General features: G+C 41.7%; 3 protein-coding genes and 1 pseudogene across 4 annotated transcripts in view; 2 read left to right on the forward strand and 2 right to left on the reverse strand.

The window, feature by feature from the left end:
• LOC145423725 (NLR family CARD domain-containing protein 3-like) overlaps window positions 1-12,809 on the reverse strand; it is a 149,022-nt gene extending 136,213 nt beyond the window's left edge. Inside the window, exon 1 of the mRNA XM_080296483.1 lies at window positions 12,020-12,809. The gene's annotated coding sequence lies outside the window, so the exon portion shown is untranslated. The remainder of the gene's footprint in view (window positions 1-12,019) is intronic.
• The window catches only part of LOC113016285 (phospholipase D1-like), a 386,460-nt gene that overhangs the window by 230,708 nt on the left and 130,963 nt on the right, over window positions 1-24,789 (reverse strand). The window lies entirely within an intron of this gene.
• Window positions 4,521-6,057, forward strand: LOC145426128 (HMG domain-containing protein 3-like; annotated as a pseudogene). The gene is made up of 4 exons (XR_013906884.1): window positions 4,521-4,672; window positions 4,750-5,127; window positions 5,211-5,352; window positions 5,437-6,057. The product of XR_013906884.1 is annotated as an HMG domain-containing protein 3-like (transcript).
• LOC145426129 (uncharacterized) lies at window positions 6,253-9,152 on the forward strand. Its single transcript, XM_080299650.1, has 8 exons — window positions 6,253-6,632; window positions 6,731-6,850; window positions 6,925-6,972; window positions 8,375-8,435; window positions 8,533-8,583; window positions 8,675-8,719; window positions 8,804-8,868; window positions 8,945-9,152. Exons 3-8 carry the CDS (start codon window positions 6,932-6,934, stop codon window positions 9,150-9,152), a joined length of 471 nt encoding a protein of 156 aa, XP_080155776.1. The 5' UTR covers window positions 6,253-6,632; window positions 6,731-6,850; window positions 6,925-6,931.

The following is a 24,789-nucleotide window of genomic DNA, read 5'->3' on the forward strand; positions in this document are numbered from 1 at the left end:
CAGTACTCAGAAGCTGTTCAAAGTCAGAGAGAGTCAATATGACTTAAGGGGAACAGATTTCTTTAAAAAAAACAAGATAAGGACAAATATAAAGCAGAGGTGTGTTTCTGTTAGAGGAGTTAACCTGTGGAATAGTTATGACAGTGATTTAAAAAGGTGTAGTTCATTTTCCTTGTTTAAAAACATGTTTAAAAATAGAGTATTAGAAAAATATATAAATCAAGAAAGAAAAGGGAAAAAAAAAAACAACCTCTTGATTCTTTTGCTTTGATGTAGAGCTGGGCGATAGAACAATAACGATATGTATCGCGATATAACTTTTACTCGATAGAGAAATTAAGCTATCGCGATAGACGTCGCCGCTCTTGTCCTCTTTAAAAAAAAAAAAAAAAGGTCAGCCAATCCAAATTCAGTAGCGCAGAGCCAAACCAATCACAGCCGCAGCGTCACGTCGCGTGACTTGTTACGTACAGCACAAGTGCCAAGCCGCACGTGTGTTTGTTTGGGAAGCAGCCAGCGGGTAATGGAGCCAGCGCGTAATGGAGGAAATGAGTGTGCCGACTAGAAAAATCAACCGAGCGTGACCGAAGAGAAAACAGATGATGGTTCCAATGCCGGAGAGATTGTCGAACGGAAGAGCCATAGAAGTTCCGTCAAAACAAGATCAAAACAAGCTGCTGATTATTTCACATTTTACTTGTGAGCAACGGCACATTTAAATCTTACAAATATAGTTATTTGGCTTATATCGTGATGGATATCGTTATCGCCTGAAATGAAAAAAACATATCGTGATATGAAAAAATCTCATATCGCCCAGCTCTACTTTGATGTAGTTACTTATCTAAGGTGGAAAGTTTTTTTTCTTGTTTGTTTGTTTGTTTGGTTTTTTTGCTTTGTTTTATTATTTGCTTCAGGCCCTGTGTACAGGAGCTGCATGCAAAAAGATATTTGGCGTAATAAGCAAATGCTTCAGCCAATACCTTTTGATTAGCCTTGTCTCATGCTTTCTTGCTTTATGGTAGATTTTTGTTCTGTTTTCACTGAGATATTTGAATGCTAATCAATAAAATCAAAATCAAATCACGGTGCTGGTCTGGGGTCAGTGTTTACTCAGCTTTAACCTCACTCTGGGTTCTAGGTTAGCTTAGCGTTAGCTTAGCGTTAGCATGCTGTCAGGTGTCTCGTGGAGAAGGGTCTGGCTGCAGCCACTGTGGAGCTCCACAGTAACCGGATACACGTGACCTACACACTAACCAGAAACACGTGACCTCCACAGTAGCCGGAAACACGTGACCTCCACACTAGCCGGAATCACGTGACCTCCACAGTAGCCGTAAACACGCATGAAAACCGTGGAAGTTTTGCAAGTTGATCGCAAAGGTTGGTTAAGTCTTTCTTAAATAAGTTTGCCGTTAGTGATTTCATAATTCTAGGAATCGTCTAGTTTTCTTACAATGATCATGTTGCCACTTTTTTTGCGTTACAACAACATTCCTCCTTATTTTAATGTTTTTTCATCGTGCTCCATGGCAGAGAAACACACAGATATGCTTTTTCCTGGGCCTGGTTTCAGTAAGAGAGCTGGATTAACGGCTTCTGTGGGCGAGAAGAAGCAAAAAACACATTTTGCATTAGAGTATGATTTATTGTTGGCGTCAGAGATGCGAAATAACGAATACTTCAATACTGTACTTAAGTAGAATTTTCTGGTATCTTTACTTTACTGCTGTACTTTTTTGTGCCTGCTGTATACTTCTTTATACTTCTACTTCTCACATTTTAGCACGCGTATCTGTACTTTGTAATCCCTACATTTGTAAATCAGCCCCCCAAACGCGTGCTTTGGACGCAAGATTACTTCAAAATTTTGTACATAAATTATATTTTAGACCCTGTACTTCTTACTTCGACTTGACTAAAAAGTCGAGTCAGTGCTTTTTAAACAGAGGTATCTAAACTGTAGTAAGGAACGTGTGTACTTGTGACACCTTTGGTTAGCGTCAACACTGTAAATTTCGTCACAAACAGATTTATATATTTATCAATACTTCTATTCGTCATTCTTTTCTGTACAGCTTTTTTATTGCCCAGATTTTAGTTAGCCTCTGTTCAATTGACTGTTATATGTCAATAGAAACATGTCTCACAAATTAAAGTGTCTTGTAAAATATTTGTGGGGGTTTTTTCAAGGATTTTCTTCCCAAATCTATTACATGCCAACTGTAAATTGTTATTTCTGCTAAAACCTTAACTTAAATGTGTATATGGTGTTTATCTGTTTCTCTCTCTGTTTTAGATGCACACATCAATCTGGAATTCGGGCTTAAAGCCAGAATTGCAGGAATGCAACACGTGTTGCAGAGGACTCTTTCACTGCCCTCTGTGCCCCACTTTCAGCCCTACTGTCAGGGCAAAGATTGAGGAGCATCTATGTGTGCATATAAAAAATGCTTTGCCTTTCAAAGGTATGTTTGTATTAAATATACTTTATAGTTATAAATATGCACTTTTTTAAGCACTTCTGCAGTATCTTTGTTGACTTAAAAGTTGCTGTTGATATTGTACAGTTCAGTTCATTCATCTGCAACAAAAATAGTGTTTTTATAAAATATATTTTTATTTACTTTTCACCACTTTTCTTGACATAAGTTTTGTGATCCATACCATTTTGCTTTCATTATTGAGGTTGGCTTGGATGTTTTTGTTAACATGTACAATCTGATTGTTAGACAAATTGATTGCATTCTATACAACTACATTTAAATTACATCTGTTTGTTTGTTTGTTTTTTTCTCTTACAGATAAAATGATATGCCGGTGCAGGCTGCCGTGTAGGACAACAGGACACTTTCACTGCCCTGTCTGTAATCTTACAATCATACGGCGTGGGGATATGGCAAGGCATATATTGTCTTGTCAGCATTCTTCAATACCAAGTCAGCCACCATTACCAGGACTGCTCCCCGCTGAACTCTCCGAGGAGACCCGTATTCCTCCGGCAGTACTCTTCGAGGAGCCCCGTCTCCCCCCCCAAGGTTTTGTCTTTGGGATCTGAACCATTTTCTGACTCTTTGTTAGAACATTCATATGCTCTACCCTCTGTGTTCAATAAAACTGCAGCTGATGGAAAGTCCATGAAAATGACATGCCCTCACTGTGGCCTTACTCTTCGTACCAGAAACTACAAGGCTCACATGATGAGGAAGCACTCCATCCAATCAATAGATGTTTGCCTGGCCAGTCATCTGCAGTGTGTTTGTGTAGATGAAACTACAGGGTTATTTGCTGTGCAGAGAACTGGCCATGGGTTTTCTGTGCCAGTTCACGTTCAGAGGAAAACATGGGGGGTGTCTCACAATATCAGATGTGAGCTGGAGGAATGTCAGCAATACCAGTTGCTGGCCCAGCGGAGCGGACTAGGCTTCAGTTTATGTGAGCACCTTCGCTCACTAGATTACTGCCGAGAAACTGTAAAGGAGGTTTTTCTTCAAGAGCACATCGTGATGGAAATGGTGGACCTTAAATTTTTTTGAGAGGCCAAAGCTGCTACATGCATAAAGAGACAGAAAGCTGCCCAGATGGCACATGCTCCACTTTGTGTGAGGGTGGATTTTGGTGGATCCTCAACACAGATCTGTTTGTCTGTATTTGAGCCGGAAATACACAGTTTCTGCTGTCTTGGCAGAATATTTGTGACTTACAATGCTCTGAGGAACACCTGGCATTGTGCTTGTGCAAAGCCTCGAATATCATGTCCTCATAAAAACATAGCTAAATGGCATCTCTTCCAGACACAGAGAGACATCTTCAAATCAACTGTACCACTATCATCAGGCACCCCATCACAGATGACTCAGGAGAGTTCTTCCTTTGAGGACAATGCTGCCGTCGAAAGGAGTATACGCTATATTTTTAAAGAGAAAAAAATACCTGGATCTCTTCCAGAAAATGTCATCTCACAGAAAATGGATCATCAGAAACAGCTCTTTCCATGTGAAACGTTGTGCCAGGTGTGCCCAGAGCACCCAAAACTTGATGAGGCTGTTCTAGTTACCAATAAAGCGAGGATTGTCAGCATGATGGGAGTGATTGAGAGTAAGTGAATAAGATTAAACATCAGTGTGAAATAATTAGTTATAATTGTTCCTATACTAATGTTTTGACATTAATGTGATTTTGTCTTTAACAGATGTTTCAACACACCATAGATCGTGTCCTCGGTGCCACATGGTCTACAGGTACCAGGAGTGGACAGATGGGCTTCACAACTTTGACAACCATGTTGTTTTGTCTCTTGAACTTTGCCTTTTTTTGAGAGAAAATCTGCAGGTGAGGATCACAAAAATAAAATATACTCATCTGAAGATTGCTTTAAAAATGTGTTTGTGTCACTATGATATTTTGGTGACCAAATTTAAATATCTGTGTAATCATAGTCTTCTTCACCCTATTGTCATATTACAGAACCATGTATCTGCCTCAAGGGTCATTGACTCATTGGAGGGCTTAAGAAGAGTGAAGTTTCCTTCTCGGGATACCATTTTCCATGCTTATTGCCATTTTGAGGCTTTGACTGACGCAGAATACATGTACTCCTGCATAAACTGTGGGTTTCACCCCCCTGTGGTAGTTATGGACTTACACAGAAAAGGGGTGTTCAAGTTAGCAGGTAAGTTTAATGTACATTTGTGTATATATTTCATTGTGTACATTATGTGCATGTTTTCATGAGTCAATTGATTATAGTGAGTGACCTCAAAGCCCCGGAAGACTTCAATGGTGAACATGACATTGAAGGTTTTTGGAACTCTATTCACCTGGAAACGATAAGCCGTGTTTTTTTTCCAAGTGAGTGATGGCAAAAACTTTTTGAAAGTCATTCAGTGTTTTAAAGTAATTTAGATTGTAATTAAAAACATGCCATTTTCTGTAGGCGGTGTGAAGAATCCATTTTCCGTTCCACCAAGTTACACGCACTGGGCACCATGGATCGGGAGTGAAACTCGAACAAGTGACATTGTGCTTAACACAGAGTTTAAAAAAGTAGGAACAAGCTCTTCACATGAAGCAAAGCTTAGCAGTGTCACAGAAGACCATCTGTTGGATGAACTTGCCAAACAAAAGGTAACATTGCTTTGAAGTTTTCAGAATATGTGACATAAAGTTCTGGGGTTGTTCCATTTACAGTTTTCCCTAATTGCTGTCAGGTTGGAGTGGTAAGAAAATTGTGTAAAGCATGCAACATCGACTCCAAAGGCTCCCGCTTTGATCTCATCACCAGACTGAGGGAGAAGATGAAGAGCAGGCAGACATATGATAAGGTCTTTCAAAGCATATGGGGTGCCTCTGGTAAGCATCACTTAGCGATTATTAGAAGTAGCATTAAAAAATGTAATTACAATTACAAACAACTTTTTAAATCTTTGCTTGCAGGAGGATGGTCTGTAATACTATGTCCACATGGCATTGTGTACAGTGTTAAATTTAATCTTCGTGCTGAAAGTCCCCGGGATTTTGCTGACCTTCTCCTGTCCTGGAAGCACATGCCAAACGTCTGTGTTTACGATTTTGCGAGGGGTTTGGCAGCACACACCAATTTGCGGGTTCCTGATAAACTGCCATTTCATCCACATGAAGGTCGACTTGCTGAGCCCACTGAGGAAAATGTCAAGGCTGCACAGGATGGAAGCCTGAAAGTGAATCTTCCATGGCTACATGAAAGGATGGATAGTGTAAATGAAAATCCTCATCCTGTCACTGGATCATCTGACCATTATGTCCTGTATGACAGATTTCATGAGGGAAATACAAAAGATCCCAAGGACATATTACGCAGAATTCAACTTGTCCCGGAGCTGAAAGGCTGGCTGAACAGTCAAGATGTTGAACAGTTCTTTGCAAACATGAGGAAAAGCAATTACTTTTTAAGTAATATGAGTCCATCCACACGTGTTTCTGATGAGAAATATAAATCATCATTATAACACTGTCACCAACAAGAAACTTCTGGAGAGGCAGCTAAGACATGGTCGACTTGGAAAGATCAATATCTAATTGTCGGCACTGGGTCAAGCTGTCGTAGGTAAGTACATGCATTGTGTCATGACCAGAACGCTACCATTGTTTACATGTTATATTTGTTCCTATCTGTGTGTATATTCTTTTCTTTGTGTACCTAGCCCCACAGGTGTGCAATAAACCCAGAGAAATCCCAGAAACGGTGTTGAACCCAGCACCTTCAACGTCTGGTGACACTGGTAAAATTTCTTATTTTGAATAGTGATTGACATATGTACGTGAAATAATAATCTTGCATTCATTATCTTGTTGTAGTTGATGGCTCATAAAAGAATTTCTTACATGCTGTTTCAAATGAATTTCCTTCTATAGATAGTGCTTATTTTTCTTGCATTTAATATGCATTCTATGTAGTGTTTTGTCTGAAACCTGTTAAAATCCCTATAGAACCTCAGGAAAGAGTTGACAACAAGAAAGCCAATCGAAGGTCAACAGATGCAACTTTTCCTGACCTGTGTGGACCACCGTGCAAAGCTCTGACAAAGCCTGAGAACATTTTGGCCAGCCGTTCATCATGGTGTTTTGTACCGCACCCTGGCCAACAACAGCTTGTATGTTAAAGTTTTCAGATGTCGCAAAGTGCAACTTTTAGTGCTTATCTGATTTTGTCATCCACAGTCTATGACACCTTTTTTTTTTTTTTTTTTAGCTCAACTATGTTCTGGACATCAGCAGACCCAAAGATGAGCTGATTGTTGAAACGTCTTCTGGATGCCTCACGCGGTCAGATTTTTGGACACTGGGTTTAAACAAAGAAATGGAATCGACTGTAAGTATTTTTTTTCTACGAATATGAAAAAATAAAGTGTACATTCATTGTTATCATGATTTTTTCTGTTTCAGATTGGAAATGGCTGTTTTGAGCTTATCACTAAAATTGTTCAGTCAAAGGTACTGTATGTTGTATATGATGATTGTCAAGCTTTAATTTAAAGAGCTGTTGTTTTAAATTTTTTTTTTTTTTTTTTACATTCTAGGGGATAAGCATTTACATAGAAAATCTGTATGTCAGCCGGACTTGGCTTGCACCCTATGGCTGTGATCCATTGCAGTCCTTTCCTGTAAGTGTACCGTCCTTTAAAGAAACAAGCAAGTAATCCAAATGATTTTTTTTATAACTTTGGTGCGAGTTCATATACAGGATACTTAAAAATACAATTCTGTTTCAGACTGATGCTCAGAGGATGGACATCATAGTTCTCCCTCTCTGGACACCCGGTCATTTCCAGTTGTGTGTAAGTCTTGTTTTTTGACACGTACAAACTGTTAGAATTTTGCTATGTGTCTGAGATGTATTCAAGCTTTTATGACGCAGTTTCAAAAGTCTTTGACTGTGATCGCTTGCAATGACATTGTTTTCAGGTTTGAAGTCATGGCTAACTGTCTTTTAGGTACTGAAGCCACCTAAAAGAGAAATCCTCTTTCTTGACCCATTATACACCAAGGCAGGATTTGGTGGCCAACAATATGTTTCACTTTTGAGGTCACATTTTTATAAGCATTTTTGGTTTGTTCCGGAGTTTTCAGGAACCTGTTCAGTGTTCCAGGTTAAGTGCATCCCAGATCATGTTCTGCTGATCTTGAGTGTTCACACATACAGTACACTCACATGCTTTTTCTATAAACTATATCAGCAAGTTTCTGCGTGGAGTTTGCATGTTCTCCCCGTGTTTGCGTGGGTTCCCTCCGAGTACTCCGGCTTCCTCCCACCGTCCAAAGACATGCAGCTTGTGGGGATAGGTTAATTGGATAATCCAAATTGCCACTAGGTGTAACTGTGTGAATGAATGTGAGTGTGAATGGTTGTCTGTCCCTGTGTGTTATCCCTGCGACACACTGGCGACCTGTCCAGTCTGTCGCCCTATGACAGCTGGGATAGGCTCCAGCGCCCCCCGTGACCCTGAAAAGGATAAGCGGAAGCGAATGGATGGATGGATATATCAGCATGATGCTTCAACATTTTATTCTCATCTTCAAATTATGATCAAGTCAGTGATACTGTCTGTAGATGAGTTTCAGACATAAATAGGGTCTTCCAGTGTTCTATTTTAACATAAAACACCATTAAAAATTAGTTTATAAAATATGCCAACATTAACTTAAAGCTGTAAATGCTTTATTTTGACCAACTGTGAGCATGTGACTGTACTTTTTCATTTTGTTATGCTGTTTTTTTGAGGTCGTGTTCCTAAGGCCTGTAGTTACAGTTGGTGCTATTAGCAATAAACATTTCACACCCATCATGATCCTCATCTGTTAACTTGTGAATGTAACTGTTTTTTTTTTAAAAAAGGAATCTTGCAGTGAAGATCATTCCCGGGCAGTGGTCAGAAAAAAAGAGCTGTGACTTGAAGGTATGTGCTAGTTTAAGTGTATGGTGAATAATATGAATTACACTAGTCTTCTTTTAAGGGATTTTATTAAAGAGCCTTTATTTTCAATGTAATACAGGGTTTTCCAAGCCAAGACTATGGAGTTGACTGTGGGATCTTCATGCTGATGGTAATTTGTCTCTTCTCTTCTTGAGATTCATACAGAAGCTAATTTAAGCTTCTAAAAAAAAAATGACATTTTTATTTTTTCTTCCAAATAGTCTGCTCTGTACGTGGCACTGGATGCTTCATTTGACTATACTATAGTAAGTATTCTATTTACTTTCACAGCAATGGAGTCTTGAATCTTTTGAAAGTTGTTAAACATGCTTCATATTAATATTTTACAGTCAGACATGCCCTACTTGCGTAAATGGTGGTGCTTGCTGTTGATGGAGAACTTTGATCTCAGGAGGTATTTATATTTTGACTTCTGTTCTATGTTGTGTCAAAGTTTACACACCTTAACAATATCAACATTTTCTGTTAAGCTCTGGCAAGCTATTTGCACACTGGAGAGAGGAAGCCAAAGCTGTGCTTGCAGGACAACACGTGCCCAGAGACATGTCAGAGGAAGAAGACACTGGAGCAAGGGACTTGTTCCTCTTTGTTTTTCAGTTTGCAGAGGACATGGAGCTCTTTTTGAAAGCATGTGCTGATGAGCAGGGGCTAAGGGTCAGTGCTATGTTTGACATGTGATGGACAAATGAAGGCACTGGCTGTGTTTGTTTGTTTGTTTGTTTGTTTGTTTGTTTGTTTGTTTGTTTAATATGCTGTTGTTGTTGTTGTTGTTGTTTTTGCATAGTACAAAATTCCTATTAAACTTAATTCAAAATGTTGTTCACTTGATTCTGTGTCCATACTTATAAAGGATTACAGTGTAACAGCATTAAATGTAACAGCATTTTTTTTTAACTTGTAATTTCAAAATAAAAAGCTTATTGTTGATATTAACAGTAAAGAATTGCAATCAATAATATTTTTATACATTTTAAACATTAACACTCTGGGCTCTATCCTGGCCATTTGTGGACACTTCACTTATTCTTTTTTTTGACTACTGCACTGCAGTGGACCAAAACAATGACACGGGTTTGATCTTAAGGATCTAATAGTTGTGTGTGTTGTGCATGACATTGCTACACAAATATCTATTTGCAAGATAGAGTAGAATAAATTATGACGCATGAAATATTACATAGGCTGCAGTGAATTTCTGTTGATACAGACTATTGAGCTTTGAGTTTCCCAGTAAAACTTAGCTTTGAAGCACCTGCTAAAAACACTTTTACTCTTGAACATTTCATAACAAGACACCATAGCCAAAATATTAACAAAATATATATTATTAAAAAATTCAAAGCTGCAGCACATACAGCAACAAACATCATTAGTAAATGTGTCCTGGAGTTTATGCAGGTGCAGAAAGTGCTGCTGCTGTAAGTCAGCCTAACAGCTTCCAGATCAATTATTTTTCTGGAAAGATGGTAGGAAGGGCATCACTGCTCATTTCTACAGTCTTCCAGATCTTGGAATACAATCCCTTTGTACCATGAAACCACTTCGCAGTACTAGGAGTCCACTAAAACCTATAAAGAGAGTGATCCTGGAAGAAATGGGGCACACACTAGTGACCTCAACAATTGCAAGACAGCCTTTTCCCCGATGCTCAGATGGGGAAAAAAGGAAGTTTCATGAAAACATTAGGACTTTATCACCGTTTTACCAGAAAAGTTAATGGTAATATATAACCTAACTGGCTATAAAGAGTAAAAAATTTAGATACAATTTTGATTTTGATGAAAAGGACTGGTGCTATTTTAAAGAGTCACGTCGGTAAAAGTAGAAAAATGTTTTAAGAAATATACATTTTATAGCATTTTGTGAAGATACACAAAAAGTGGCCTTTTTTGGCAACAAACAAGCTGAGAGAGAGTTTTATATTATTGGCTCTCCTTGAACAAAAATAATAGTGCATAATAATCAATGTTGATGTTAATCAATTAGATGTCCCAGACTCTACTATTAATAATACAGCAGTCCCTCGTTTATCGCTGGTGTTACGTTCTAAAAATAACCCGCGGTAGGTGAAATCCATGAAGTAGCCAACTTTATTTTTTACAGTTATTACAGATGTTAAGACTGTAAAACCCCTCACTACATGCTTTATACACTTTTCTCAGACAGGCATGAACATTTTCACACTTTTCTCTTTGTTTAAACACTCTTAGAGTTCAAACCTTCGTAGAAACATGAGTCCAGTATTATGGAATGAAACCTAAAGGTGCATTTGAGGGTGCAAAACGTTTCGTCGGCATTGTTGTGTTTGTTTGGGAGAAAACTTACAAACATACAGTGCAGCACTTCAGAGTTACATTGCTAGCGATCGAAGATTTATGTAAATTCGACAAGCTAAACGCATTCTGTACTGTACAGCAGGAGTCCCCAACCTTTTTGCACCACAGACCACTTTAATGTCAGACAATATTTTCAGGGAACGACCTTTAAGGTGTCGCGGATAAATACAACAAAAGAATAAAAAAAAGAAACTGTGGTGTTTTGTAAATATAATAATAAACGTGACTTGAGCTGTGCGCCAACAACAATGACAGTGACATCCTCCTCTCTGCTTTTTAACGCTCTCTGGTCGCTATGGTAACGCGTAAATAGTTCTTTCAAAATAAGACACACAACTACAACCATACATTTCACACCGGAGGATCAACTCTCACGGAACGGTACCAAAAGACTCACGGACCGGGCCTATTAGGGACCGCTCCTGTACAGGAGACACTGGACTAGATTGATTGACAATGGTCTACAGCAATCAAAACGCACAACGCAATGTACTGTAAAAAAATAAATAAATCAGCGAAACAGCAAGTGTCACTTTTGGCCCTGAACAGTTTAGGGGATGGTGAATTTTTTTGAACAAACCCAGAGTGTTAAAAACACCCCACTCAAAACCATTTTTATTTCTCAGCCGCATCAATAGTGACAAAAACGCAATTTAGTTTTCGCTGTCAAAGTCGATTTAACTGAAGTTACGTGTTTACGGCTAGTGTGGAGGTCACGTGTTTCCGGTTACTGTGGAGGTCACGTGTTTCCGGTTAGTGTGGAGGTCACGTGTTTCCGGTTACTGTGGAGCTCCACAGTGGCTGCAGCCAGGTGCTCTTGGTCTCGTGTGTAAATATTAATCACAGTGACAGTAAAGGAGGTAAAGGGCTGTGACGTCATCACGTACGCTGCGTCCTCTGTGGGCTCTGAGTGAACTCAAAGTACAAACTACAAGTACACAAACACGAACGTAGCTCAGAGTGGCGGACACACTCGGCCTCGTTGGTCCAGCTGTGAGTCCGTTACCGTGAACTATGGAGCAGCAGATTTGTGCTGAACTAAGCTGCACACAGCTGATGTTAGCCAGGAAACATTACACACTGACTTTAATGGAGAGACCGGAAATACAAACACACACAGTTTGTTGTGTGAAGAAATCAAACACGAGCTGAACAAGCAGTAAAGTTCCTAAAGACAAACTGTTAAAGGAGGAAACAAAGCAAACTTACAGTTTCTTCACACACCAACAACAAGCTCCACTCCACGAAGTTCAGGAAGTGAAATTAAACTTTGAGCAGGAAGGAAACACCCAAAGAGACGTTTGAGGACAATAAGGAGCATTGGAACACTGTGCTGCGTTCAGGTGCACCTGGGAAACTCCTAACCTCTGACAGGCTGTGATTTATTTCTGCTGGTTTTCCTGTTTGAAGCACAAACATCCGTCATCACTTTGTTGTTCTTCTTCCTGCAGCGTTTAAATATTTCAGCACTGAACTGATGTTTCTTCAAAGCTCATTTCAACCTGTTGAAGTCATGAATGAAAGTGCAGACTGAGAGTGGATCACATGATGTTTGAGGTGTGTCATGTGACATGTTCAGTATTGTCACACATGTCTAGTTTGTCCCTGATATCATAACTGCTCAAACACTGATGATTATATTTGAAGAATTATTCCTGATGGCAGCAAAGTTTGAATGGAGCTCTCTGTCTGTGCTGATTTGTCGCCCTCTGGAGGTCAAAGCACAAACTGCATGATGTCACTGTAACCACCACAGTGACAGGAAGTGTTTTTATGACTGAAACACTGAAATGATGCTAACGGCTGTCGTTAGGCTCACTGACAGCAGTGCTGATGTGTTCATGTCAAACACTGGCTCAGGTCAGACTCCTTCATCCTTCTCCAGCGTGAGGCCGCCCTCAGACCCACAGGAGCTCTGACCTTTGACCTCCTGACCCTAACCTTTTTAGTCTTGTTGCATCTTTAAATGCAAATCCATCCAAACTGTAGCCGAGCAAAAGAAGCTGGAAGCTGTTCTATGAATGATGTTGTTGAAGGAGCTTGGAAAGAAAAGCGTCTGGACTTCTTTAAGTTGCTTGAAGAGGGACATGGACGTCTTAACGCCCACTCACATCCTGGGACATTTGATCACAGGAAATCACATGATAGCGTGGGGCTAGATCTCACAATGGGTTCACCCAAGACCTTGGCTGATTGAGACCCACACCCGTTTTCACGGAGGAGGAGGATGAGTTTCACATCCTGAACATGTGACAGCCTGGTTTAAAGGGACCAAAAGTAACTGGACACCTGATTCAGTTCAGGTTTATTCATCCGCTCCAAACCACAGCAGCAGTCACCTCCAGGGAACCAGCTGATCCATGTAACTGGGGACAGACCACAGCCCAGAGCACTGGTTCATGATGTGTTTGTGGACTGTAGGTTGTTTGGATAGAGATGAGATGTACACAGCAGTCTGTCTCTAATGTTTAATGAAATGTTCTGAAGATGATAATAACTTGTGATTTTCTTTTGAATGAATCTTTAATCGTGTTGTAGGGCCTCTGACTCTCATGAAGATTTTCACATCAATGTGCTTTTCACAAAGACATTAACAATGAAAATGACGTGCAGCCCTGAACTACTCATGCGTTAACTCAGCGGTTCCCAACCCCCGGGTCACGGACCGGTCCGTGAGTCGTTTGGTACCGGGCTGTGAGAGTCGAGGCTCGGTGTGAAATTGATGGTTGATAGGTTTGTAGCATAAACCTGTTCGCTGGATCGTTCAATCCAGCTAGACACGAGTAGCTCTTTATGTTTCTCGTGCACGGGAGAGACCTGGACCAATGCCGTTCCTTCGCTTGACCACAGTTGCTCTCGTCCGTTCCCTCGTAACACTGTTCTTTTATTGAGGTTACATGAACATACATAGGTTCATTAACATACACGTGAACAAAGGTACCAGTCTGTATGTTATGTAGAGGTGTGTGTGTGGAGTCAGAGTGTGACCCCATAAACGACTTCCCTAAACCTGCTGGTCTGGAAGTCCAGCAGTTCATCTAAACAAAAGGCACTTAGACTAAAACAGACATCCTACCACAAAACAATAAGAGAAGGTAGCACCTCTCCCATTATCCCAGGACGTGGGTGTGAATGCCAGAACACTCTGGAGTCACACAAAGTCTTTAAAGACTACTATCATTACACAATTGGTTCTACACCTCTGAGCATATATGGTTAGATATTCCCCAATAACAATGACAATGATAAAATATAAATCCAACAATGGTTTTCAGGGTTTTTATCGTTAACTTCGTTTCCCTGGGTCTTTTCCCGTGTTGTAGTCGTGTGTCTTATTTTGAAAGAAATGTTTACGCGTTACCATAGCGACCAGAGAGCATTAAGGGAGCAGACAGGTGCATCCAACCAACATTTTATTTTCCCTTATTTGATTTATGGACTTAACTGTATGAACTGGACTTTGGCTTTAATGCTGCTCCTCTTCATCATTGCTGTGTTGCATTGTAAAAGATGTAAAAGAACCCACCCACCACTTTAATCACACTCTAGATCTTGTTTTAACATATGGCATAGAAACTGAACATTTAACAGTGTTTCCTGAAAACCCTCTCCTGTCTGATCATTTCCTGATAACATTTACTTTTACAATAATTGATTACACAGCGGTGAAGAGTAGACTTTATCAAAGTAGATGTCTTTCTGAAAGCACTGTAACTAAGTTTAAGAATATAATCCACCCACTGTTATCATCTCCAATGCCCTGTACCAACACAGAGCAGAGCAGCTATCTGAACGCTACCCCAACAGAGGTCGATTATCTTGTTAATAATTTCACCTCCTCACTACGTACGACTCTGGATACTGTAGCTCCTGTGAAAACTAAGGCCTCAAATCAGAAGTACCTGACTCTGTGGTATAATTCTCAAACATGTACCCTAAAGCAGATGACTCGTAATCTGGAGAGGAAATGGCGTGTCACAAATCTAGAGGATCATCATTTAGCCTGGAGAAATAGTTTGCTGCTTTATAAGAAAGCCCTCCGCGAAGCCAGAACATCTTACTATTCATCACTGATTGAAGAAAATAAGAACAACCCCAGGTTTCTCTTCAGCACTGTAGCCAGGCTGACAAAAAGTCAGAGCTCTTTTGAGCCAACCATCCCCTTAACGTTAACTAGTAATGACTTCATGAACTTCTTCACAAATAAAATTTTTATCATTAGAGAAAAAATTACCAATAATCATCCAACAGATGTAATATTATCTACAGTTACTCTTAGTACCATTGATGTTAAGTTAGACTCTTTTTCTCCAATTGATCTTTCTGAGTTAACTTCAATAATTACTTCCTCCAAAACATCAGCGTGTCTTTTAGACCCCATTCCTACAAAACTGCTCAAAGAAGTCCTGCCATTAATTAATTCTTCGATCTTAAATATGATCAACCTATCTCTAATAATCGGCTATGTACCACAGGCCTTCAAGCTGGCTGTAGTTAAACCTTTACTCAAAAAGCATCTCTAGACCCAGCAGTCTTAGCTAATTATAGGCCAATCTCCAACCTTCCTTTCATATCAAACATCCTTGAAAGAGTAGTTGTCAAACAGCTAACAGATCATCTGCAGAGGAATGGTTTATTTGAAGAGTTTCAGTCAGGTTTCAGAGCTCAGCACAGCACAGAAACAGCTTTAGTGAAGGTTACAAACGATCTTCTTATGGCCTCTGACAGTGGACTCATCTCTGTGCTTGTCCTGCTAGACCTTAGTGCAGCGTTCGATACTGTCGACCATAATATCCTATTAGAGCGATTGGAACATGCTGTAGGTATTACAGGTACTGCGCTGCAGTGGTTTGTATCATATCTATCTAATAGACTCCAGTTTGTGCATGTAAATGGAGAGTCCTCTTCACACACTGAGGTTAATTATGGAGTTCCACAGGGTTCAGTGCTAGGACCAATTCTGTTTACATTATACATGCTTCCCTTAGGCAGCATCATTAGAAGACATAGCATACATTTTCACTGCTATGCAGATGACACCCAGCTCTATCTGTCCATGAAGCCAGATAACACACACCAATTAGTTAAACTGCAGTAATGTCTTAAAGACATAAAGACCTGGATGGCCGCTAACTTTCTGCTTCTTAATTCAGATAAAACTGAGGTTATTGTACTCGGCCCTGAAAATCTTAGAAATATGGTATCTAACCAGATTCTTACTCTGGATGGCATTACCTTGGCCTCCAGTAACGCTGTGAGGAACCTTGGAGTCATTTTTGACTAGGACATGTCCTTCAACGCACATATTAAACAAATATGTAAGACTGCTTTCTTCCATTTGCGCAACATCTCTAAAATTAGAAATATCCTGTCTCAGAGTGACGCTGAAAAACTAGTTCATACATTTATTACTTCCAGGCTGGACTACTGTAATTCATTATTATCAGGATGTTCAAAAAACTCACTGAAAAGCCTTCAGCTAATCCAAAATGCTGCAGCAAGAGTCCTGACAGGGACTAGAAAGAGAGAGCAGATTTCTCCTGTTTTGGCTTCCCTTCATTGGCTTCCTGTTAAATCCAGAATTGAATTCAAAATCCTGCTCCTCACATACAAGGTCTTAAATAATCAGGCCCCATCTTATCTTAATGACCTTGTAGTACCATATCACCCTATTAGAGCGCTCCGCTCTCGCTCTGCAGGCCTACTTGTTGTTCCTAGAGTATTTAAAAGTAGAATGGGAGGGAGAGCCTTCAGTTTTCAGGCCACTCTTCTGTGGAACCAGCTTCCAGTTTGGATTCATGAGACAGACACTATCTCTACTTTCAAGATTAGGCTTAAAACTTTCCTTTTTGCTAAAGCATATAGTTAGGGCTGGACCAGGTGACCCTGGATCCTCCCTTAGTTATGCTGCAATAGATGTAGGCTGCCGGGGGATTACCATGATGCATTGAGTTTTTCCTTTCCAGTCACCTTTCTCACTCACTATGTATTAATAGACCTCTCTGCATTAAATCATATCTGTTGTTAACCTCTGTCTCTCTTCCACAGCATGTCTTTATCCTGTCTTCCTTCTCTCACCCCAACCAATCACAGCAGATGGCCGCCCCTCCCTGAGCCTGGTTCTGCCGGAGGTTTCTTCCTGTTAAAAGGGAGTTTTTCCTTCCCACTGTCGCCAAAGTGCTGCTCATAGGGGGTCATATGATTGTTGGGTTTTTCTCTGTATCTATGAAGCGCCTTGAGGCGACTTTTGTTGTGATTTGGCGCTATATAAATAAAATTGAATTGAATTGAATTGAATTGAATTTCCATCATTCTGCTGCTGGATTCACTGCAGGCTTTAACAAACACTCCTTTGGGTCCAGGCCCAGCCCCGTGTTTGTAAGCTGCTGTGCTCCTCACAAATAAAGCCTGAAGCAGCTCAGATTGTTAGAACCAGCACTGAGCCCTGTTACAGTTATAGTGTTAGAGCAACGGCTGCAGCCTACAGCATTTAAACTAGCTGACAGTAAACACATCAGTCCAGATGTTACCACATTACTTTGTGATGGCGCCGAGTATGGCAGCCTCGTCGCGAGCTCCCCCAAGCAACGGCTTTCTTCTGTGTTTAATTTTACTTTTCCTTTATTTTTTCACGAGCAGCACATGTCTCCATGTATACGACCGACAAACCTTACTGGACATAAAAGACGGTCTTTCTTATAACTTTCCGGAGTTCAAGTTTTGCAACACGGACGCTCCGTTTGCAGACCCCCCATTCATCTCACCTGAGACGCCTTTGTTCTCTGGCCCTGGAGGCCGCAAACGCCGACGCAGAGGGAGAAGATCTGGCGTTCTGGTTCGACTGAGACGGCGCACTAACAGACCACCGTTACCCAGTTTATTACTGGCTAATGTGCAGTCTCTGGAGAACAAGCTGTGCGAGCTTCGGGCACGGATCTCATTCCAGCGAGAGATGCGGGACTGCTGCGTGATCTGCCTCACAGAAACCTGGCTATCGGACAAAGTACTGGACTCCGCAATACAACTGCCAGGGTTCTCTGTGCACCGCGCGGACAGGTCACAGGATCTTACTGGGAAAAGCAGAGGCGGTGGTGTATGTTTCATGATCAACAACAGCTGGTGTGATTATGCGAACGTGCACCCGGTCAAATCCTTCTGCTCACCGGACCTGGAGTACCTGATGATTAAGTGCCGGCCATTTTGGCTACCGAGGGAATTTACAGCAGTGATTATTACGGCTGTTTACATCCCCCCACAAGCCGATACTGACCGAGCACTCAGGGAACTGTACAGCGCGATCAGCAGTGAGGAAACCGCACACCCAGAGGCAGCGTTTATCACAGCCGGAGACTTTAATAAGGGAAACCTGAAGAAAGTCTCACCAAAACTCCATCAACACATTCCTTTTAACACACGTGGGAACCGGCTTCTGGACCACTGTTACACCTCTTTCCGGGATGCGTACAAAGCCCTCCCCCGCGCCCCATTCGGCCAATCAGATCACTGCTCCATCCTGCTCCTGCCCGCCTACAGGCAGAAGCTGAAACAGGAAGCTCCAACCCGGAGGGCGGTGCACTGTTGATCACGTGGACTGGGAAATGTTTCACGTAGCCGCAAAAGACATTGATGAATACACAGACTCAGTCTGTGGATTTATCAGGAAATGCGTGGAAGATGTCGTCCCATCCAGAACAGTTAAATCCTTCCCAAATCAAAAACCCTGGATTAACGGAGATGTTCGCGCGGCACTGGCGGCACGGAACACCGCCTTTGCCTCCGCGAACACATCGGACTACAAACACGCACATTACCAACTCCGGAAGACGATCAAAGCAGCCAAACGTGAGTACAGGGACAGGGTGGAGCAACAGTTTGACAACCCTCGGAGTATGTGGCAGGGACTAAACACGATCACAGACTTTAGAGGGAAAACCAGCACACCGCAGACCACGGCCTCTCTGTGTGAGGATCTAAACGTATTCTACGCTAGATTCGACACAGCGAACACCATGAGACCGGACAGTGTGCGCACCGTGGATGACGTCAGTGCGCACACTGTGTCTGAGGAGGATGTGCGGAAGTGCTTCAGGAAGGTGAACGCGCGCAAAGCTACTGGTCCGGACGGGATTCCCGGCCGCGTCCTCAAGTCATGCGCGGCTCAGCTGGCTGGAGTGTTCACACACATCTTCAACCTTTCCCTCTCTCTGTCTGTAGTCCCAGCCTGCTTCAAAATGGCCACCATCGTCCCTGTACCCAAATCCTCCACCATCTCCTCATTGAACGACTGGCGACCTGTAGCCCTGACCCCCATCGTGAGCAAATGCTTCGAGAAGCTGGTCAGGGACTTCATCTGCTCTGCACTACCCGACTCACTGGACCCTCTACAGTTCGCATACCGCCACAACAGGTCCACTGATGATGCCATAGCCCTGACACTACACACTGCCCTGTCACACCTGGAGAAGAGAGACACGTATGTGAGAATGCTGTTTGTAGATTACAGCTCAGCATTCAATACCATCGTTCCCTCGAAGCTGGACAGGAAACTGCAGGATCTAGGACTGAGCAGCTCCCTCTGCAGCTGGATCCTTAGCTTCCTGTCTGACAGACGCCAGGTGGTCAGACTGGGCAGCATCACCTCATCCCCCATCACACTGAACACTGGTGCTCCACAGGGGTGTGTACTGAGCCCTCTCCTGTACTCACTCTACACCTACGACTGCACAGCCACTAATAACTCCAACATCATTGTGAAGTTTGCGGACGACACTACAGTGGTGGGTCTTATCACCAATGGTGATGAGACGGCTTACAGGGAGGAGGTCAGCGCCCTGACCCACTGGTGTCAAGACAACCATCTCACCCTCAACATAGCAAAGACAAAGGAGTTGATAGTGGACTTCCGGAGGTGCAGAGAAGTACACACCCCCATCACCATCAACGGCGCTGCTGTGGAGAGAGTGAGCAGCTTCCGTTTCCTTGGAGTACATCTGGCTGAGGATCTTACGTGGTCAGTACACACAAACAAAACAGTGAAGAAGGCGCAGCAGCGCCTCTTCTTTCTCAGGAGACTGAAAAGATTCGGCATGAGCCCCCGCATCCTCAGGACCTTCTATCACTGTGCCATTGAGAGCATCCTCACTGGATGCATCACCACCTGGTATGGCAACAGCACCGCCTACAACTGCAAAGCTCTCCAGCGAGTAGTGCGGTGCTCTGAACGGATAATTGGAGGTGAGCTTCCCTCCCTCCAAGACATCTACAGGAAGCGGTGCCTGAGGAAAGCGGGGAGGATCATCAAGGACTCCAGTCACCCCAGCAATAAACTGTTCAGACTGCTTCCATCAGGAAGGAGGTTCTGCAGCATCCGGTCCCGTACCAGCAGACTGAGAGACAGCTTCTTCCATCAGGCCATCAGACTGCTGAACACGTCATAGACACCTCAGCTTCACTACTGGAACTGCAACACTATGCACTCCATACTGTACAGTAATGCCACTGTTTTGCACATATCCAACTCTGTATATTTTTATATATTTTATTTATTATTATTATTTTATTCTTTTTTTACTATTTAATTTGTAAAAATGTGTATACACACACACACACACACACACACACACACACACACACACACACACACACACACACGTATGATAATATTTAGTATACACATCCAGAAATGCATACACTATTATATATTGTACATATATTTATTAGTTTCAGATTAGCCATTCTTGTATTTTGCTCGTTTGTGTTGTTGTGTTTGTCTGTTGCTTGTGGGGCTCGCACACAAGAATTTCACTCGCATGTGCTGTGCCAGTGTGCCTGCACATGTGATGTGACAATAAAAGTGATTTGATTTGATGCTGAGAGTTAAAGGAGACTGGCTGATTAAAATCCCGTTCCTTACACCACCGTCCTCTGCTCTGACTGGTTTCACTTCATTTAATCACAATCAGAATACTTTTTTGATCCCCAGGGGAAATTATTTAGGTTACAGTGCTGCAGCACAAACAGGAACAAAGACACAACACACTCAGTAAGAAATAGCTCAACATACACAATATATACATGCATATATACACATATGAGTCACTTATAAGTAATATGTGAGTGCTGGGGTCTATGACAGCAGGCAGGTCTGTATTTATGTCCAGGACGGTGTGGAAACCCAGCTTCCTCCAGCCGAGTGATGTGTGGATTCACCCTTCTCACTCACTATGTGTTAACAGACCTCTCTGCATCGAATCATATCTGTTATTAACCTCTGTCTCTCTTCCACAGCATGTCTTTTATCCTGTCTTCCTTCTCTCACCCCAACCAATCACAGCAGATGGCCCCGCCCCTCCCTGAGCCTGGTTCTGCTGGAGGTTTCTTCCTGTTAAAAGGGAGTTTTTCCTTCCCACTGTCGCCAAAGTGCTGCTCATAAGGGGTCATATGATTGTTGGGTTTTTCTCTGTATCTATAATTGTGCGATCTACTGTACAATATAAAGCGCCTTGAGGCGACTGCTGTTGTGATTTATATAAATAAAATTGAATTGAATTAAGAAGCTCAGAAACAAAAGTGTCTGGACTTTTTTAAGTTTAAGTTTTTTTAAGTGTCTGTGCTGATTTGTCGCCCTCTGGAGGTCAAAGCACAAACTGCATGATGTCACTGTAACCACCACGGTGACAGGAAGTGTTTTTAAATGATGAAATATGTCAGTGATGCTGATAGTGTGTTCATCACAGACGTTCAGGCTGACATGAATCAAAGTTAATGTCATTATGGACCAAGGACAGTACTCTGGGTCTCCTGCAGAACAACTCGAGCTGTGATACCTGAATGAAGAGCCTCTGCTGCTTTAAAGAAGGAGGCTCGAGGCAGCGGTGAGGTGCAGACCAACCAGCTTTTATTCAGCAACTTTAACAGAAGGATCAGAAAAATAAAACTATACAGCACAGTGATGCTGACTGAAGCCACAGCATTAAACTAAACAAGCATCTGATCATCTTTAACAACATCTAATAAATAATGACAACTATTTAATCCTGTATTTCCTACAATAAAGCCTGTTCAGATATTTGTTGCTGATGGAAATGTAAAAGGCTCCCAGGAACCAAAGGACAAAAACAGAGGCAACAGTCACAGCTGCAAAGGATCCCCTAACACATAAACTGGTTCGAAGATATTTTCTAGCTCTGCAGAGGAGCTTGATTGCACGGACAGTAAAAAGTGGATTCAATAACAGCAGCGAGCGCTGAGTGATATAACAGTGCTGCGAGCAGCAGTGCAAAGGCTCACACAGAGACAGCAGCTACACTGTGTGTGGATGTGATCCACAGTCACAGCTGTGGGTTTCAGTCAGTGTGTCTCTAACTTCATGGTCACATTTCAAAGCTTATTGGAGCCAGAAGATGTTCAAGTAAAAGATTTATTGCTGTACTCGTCTACCAGGATAACAGGAGGTTCATAAAGCTGTGTAATACTTCAGCTTTCCATCATGGAGTAGTAGTTGTGTCCCTTTGTGTTTATTAGTGTGTTCACACGTCTACTTTAACTTCACTCTGTAATGAAAGGATTCAAATCACTGATAAATACATACATGCTGACTCAGAGTCTCAGTGAAGGAGGAAAGGATGGATGAAGGCAGCCTAGTGTGGGTCATGTGTGTCCAGCAGTCATCCAGGGCCTGGATCCATCTGTAACAGGAAGACAAAGTCCAGCCTGTAATCATCCTATCAGGCACAGCGTTTCCATCCAGCATCCTGGCGACGCTAACAACCCGTCAAACGTCTCCTCTGGTCCACAGAAGTCACACTTCCTGTGTCATGTTTACCTTTTTAAGTGTGCTATTCAAGCCTGTGTGACCAACTCTGACTCTCCAGATTGCATCCTGGTCTCTGCTGCAGCTTCTTCTACACGACTGTTTTCTGTATAATAATATCTGCCTTTCCCGTCTCTGTCCCAGTGTGCCTGCCACTCGTCTTTCATCTTTACCTTCATTATACTCTTCACCTCACTTTCACTGTATTTTATAGTCAAACCTGCACGACTTCTTCTTGCTGCACCTTTTTAAACTCATCGTCCTGTTCATTGCATCAACACCGATATTCACAGGGAGCCATAAGAAATCCACTTCTATCCCTCTGTTTGATTCTATACAGTAAATGAAGTATATCAAAAACAATATGTTGCCTAGAGTCTGAAGACATATCACCTGTGCTCACTAGCACGCTGCTAGAGTCCCAGCAAACCACATACCTCCATATTAGTGCGTCCTCCACCCAGTTCAAGCCAGTAACATCACTACCAGCTCCCAGTATAAACTGCCACATCATCTGTAATTCTTTTACTCATCACCAAACTTATTTGTGGGAGAACAAATGCAGCAGCCGTTCTTTTATCTGACAGTGTTGACGCATCAGTAAATATCCTCACATGACCTGAGGACTTTCCCACTATATGAACCTGCTTTTAGTCGCCCCTCCTCCCTCGCCACAAGCTTCCTTTACAACATAACTTATAAAAAACAACTTTATTGACAATCAGCAATAACAATTACAGACAGTCTAGAAGAAGAATCACATGATCAAGGAGCAGAAGTTTATGGTTTTAATAGCTTTTACATTTTGGGAAAGTTTTAAAAACATTGTTTGGTTTTCTTTCTAAAGCGTTGAAAGGACGGCTTTGCATCAGAAAATAAGATCAGCAAATGAATCCATTAAAGTTCTTTTGCCTTGTTTGCAAAAGAAGCCAAACAACATTTGTCATATTTGACATATTTCATCATTTAAAAACACTTCCTGTCACTGTGGTGGTTACATTGACATCATGCAGTTTGTGCTTTGACCTCCAGAGGGCGACAAATCCGCACAGACAGAGAGCTCCATTCAAACTTTGCTGCCATCAGGAATAATTCTTCAAATATAATCATCAGTGTTTGAGCAGCTATGATATCAGGGACAAACTAGACATGTGTGACAATACTGAACATGTCACATGACACACCTCAAACATCATGTGATCCACTCTCAGTCTGCACTTTCATTCATGACTTCATGAATTTATGATCAGTTTACTCCTGAAATATTCAAATGCTGCAGGGTGAAGAACAACAAAGTGCTGACACATGTTTGTGTTTCAAACAGGAAAACCAGCAGAAATAAATCATCTTTGGACAACATGACAGAGATTAGTGAGTTTCCAACTTGCACTTGAATGCAGCACAGACAGATTCTGATGTTCGTGGTTGTAAACGTGTCCTCAAACGCCGCTCTGACTCTTTCCTTCCTGCTCAAAGTTCCTCTTTTCTGAACTTGGTGTTTGTGCCTGACGCTGATCGTGTCCGTGTGGAGCTCCGTGTGAAGGTAACGTTAGCAGTGTGTAATGTTTCCTGGCTAACATCAGCTGTGTGCAGCTCAGTTCCAGCACAAAGCTGCCGCTCCATAGTTCACGGTAACGGACTCATGAGGTCGACCGTTAAACGCTCTCCCGCCATTTTGTCTGTGTGCGCGGATGTGTACGTTTTTGTTACCACTGTCATCTCATCAATAGCCTATTTGTAAAAGATCTCTGTTCATAGTTTAGTTGGATTTTAAAAGTTTTATTTTGGACTGATGCTAAAATTCTTGCTGATTGTTTCTGTCGAGGTTTTGTACTTGACATCCGCCATTTTGGATGTGATAAGCTGTAGAGAGTGCGTCCAAACAGAGAAAGCAGAAAGAGAACCTGTTTTATTAATAACCTCTTGCAAATAGAAGAATATGAAAAAAACAACAACAAATAGGATAAAAACTTTAAATTACTTGAATTTTTAAAATCACCATCATCTGTTAACACAAATTTGATCATTTCAAATTTGTGTTTTCATTTTCTCTTCCCAGTTACTTCTTTCTCATTCTCTTCATTCTCCTTGTCACCTTACGTCTCACTCCTTAACTGAAGTTATAGTTCTAACATAAGAAGTCCCACCAACGTCCTTTATTTAATCT

The sequence above is a fragment of the Astatotilapia calliptera genome, chromosome 3, assembly GCF_964374335.1.
Source record: "Astatotilapia calliptera chromosome 3, fAstCal68.1, whole genome shotgun sequence".
Taxonomy (NCBI): domain Eukaryota; kingdom Metazoa; phylum Chordata; class Actinopteri; order Cichliformes; family Cichlidae; genus Astatotilapia; species Astatotilapia calliptera.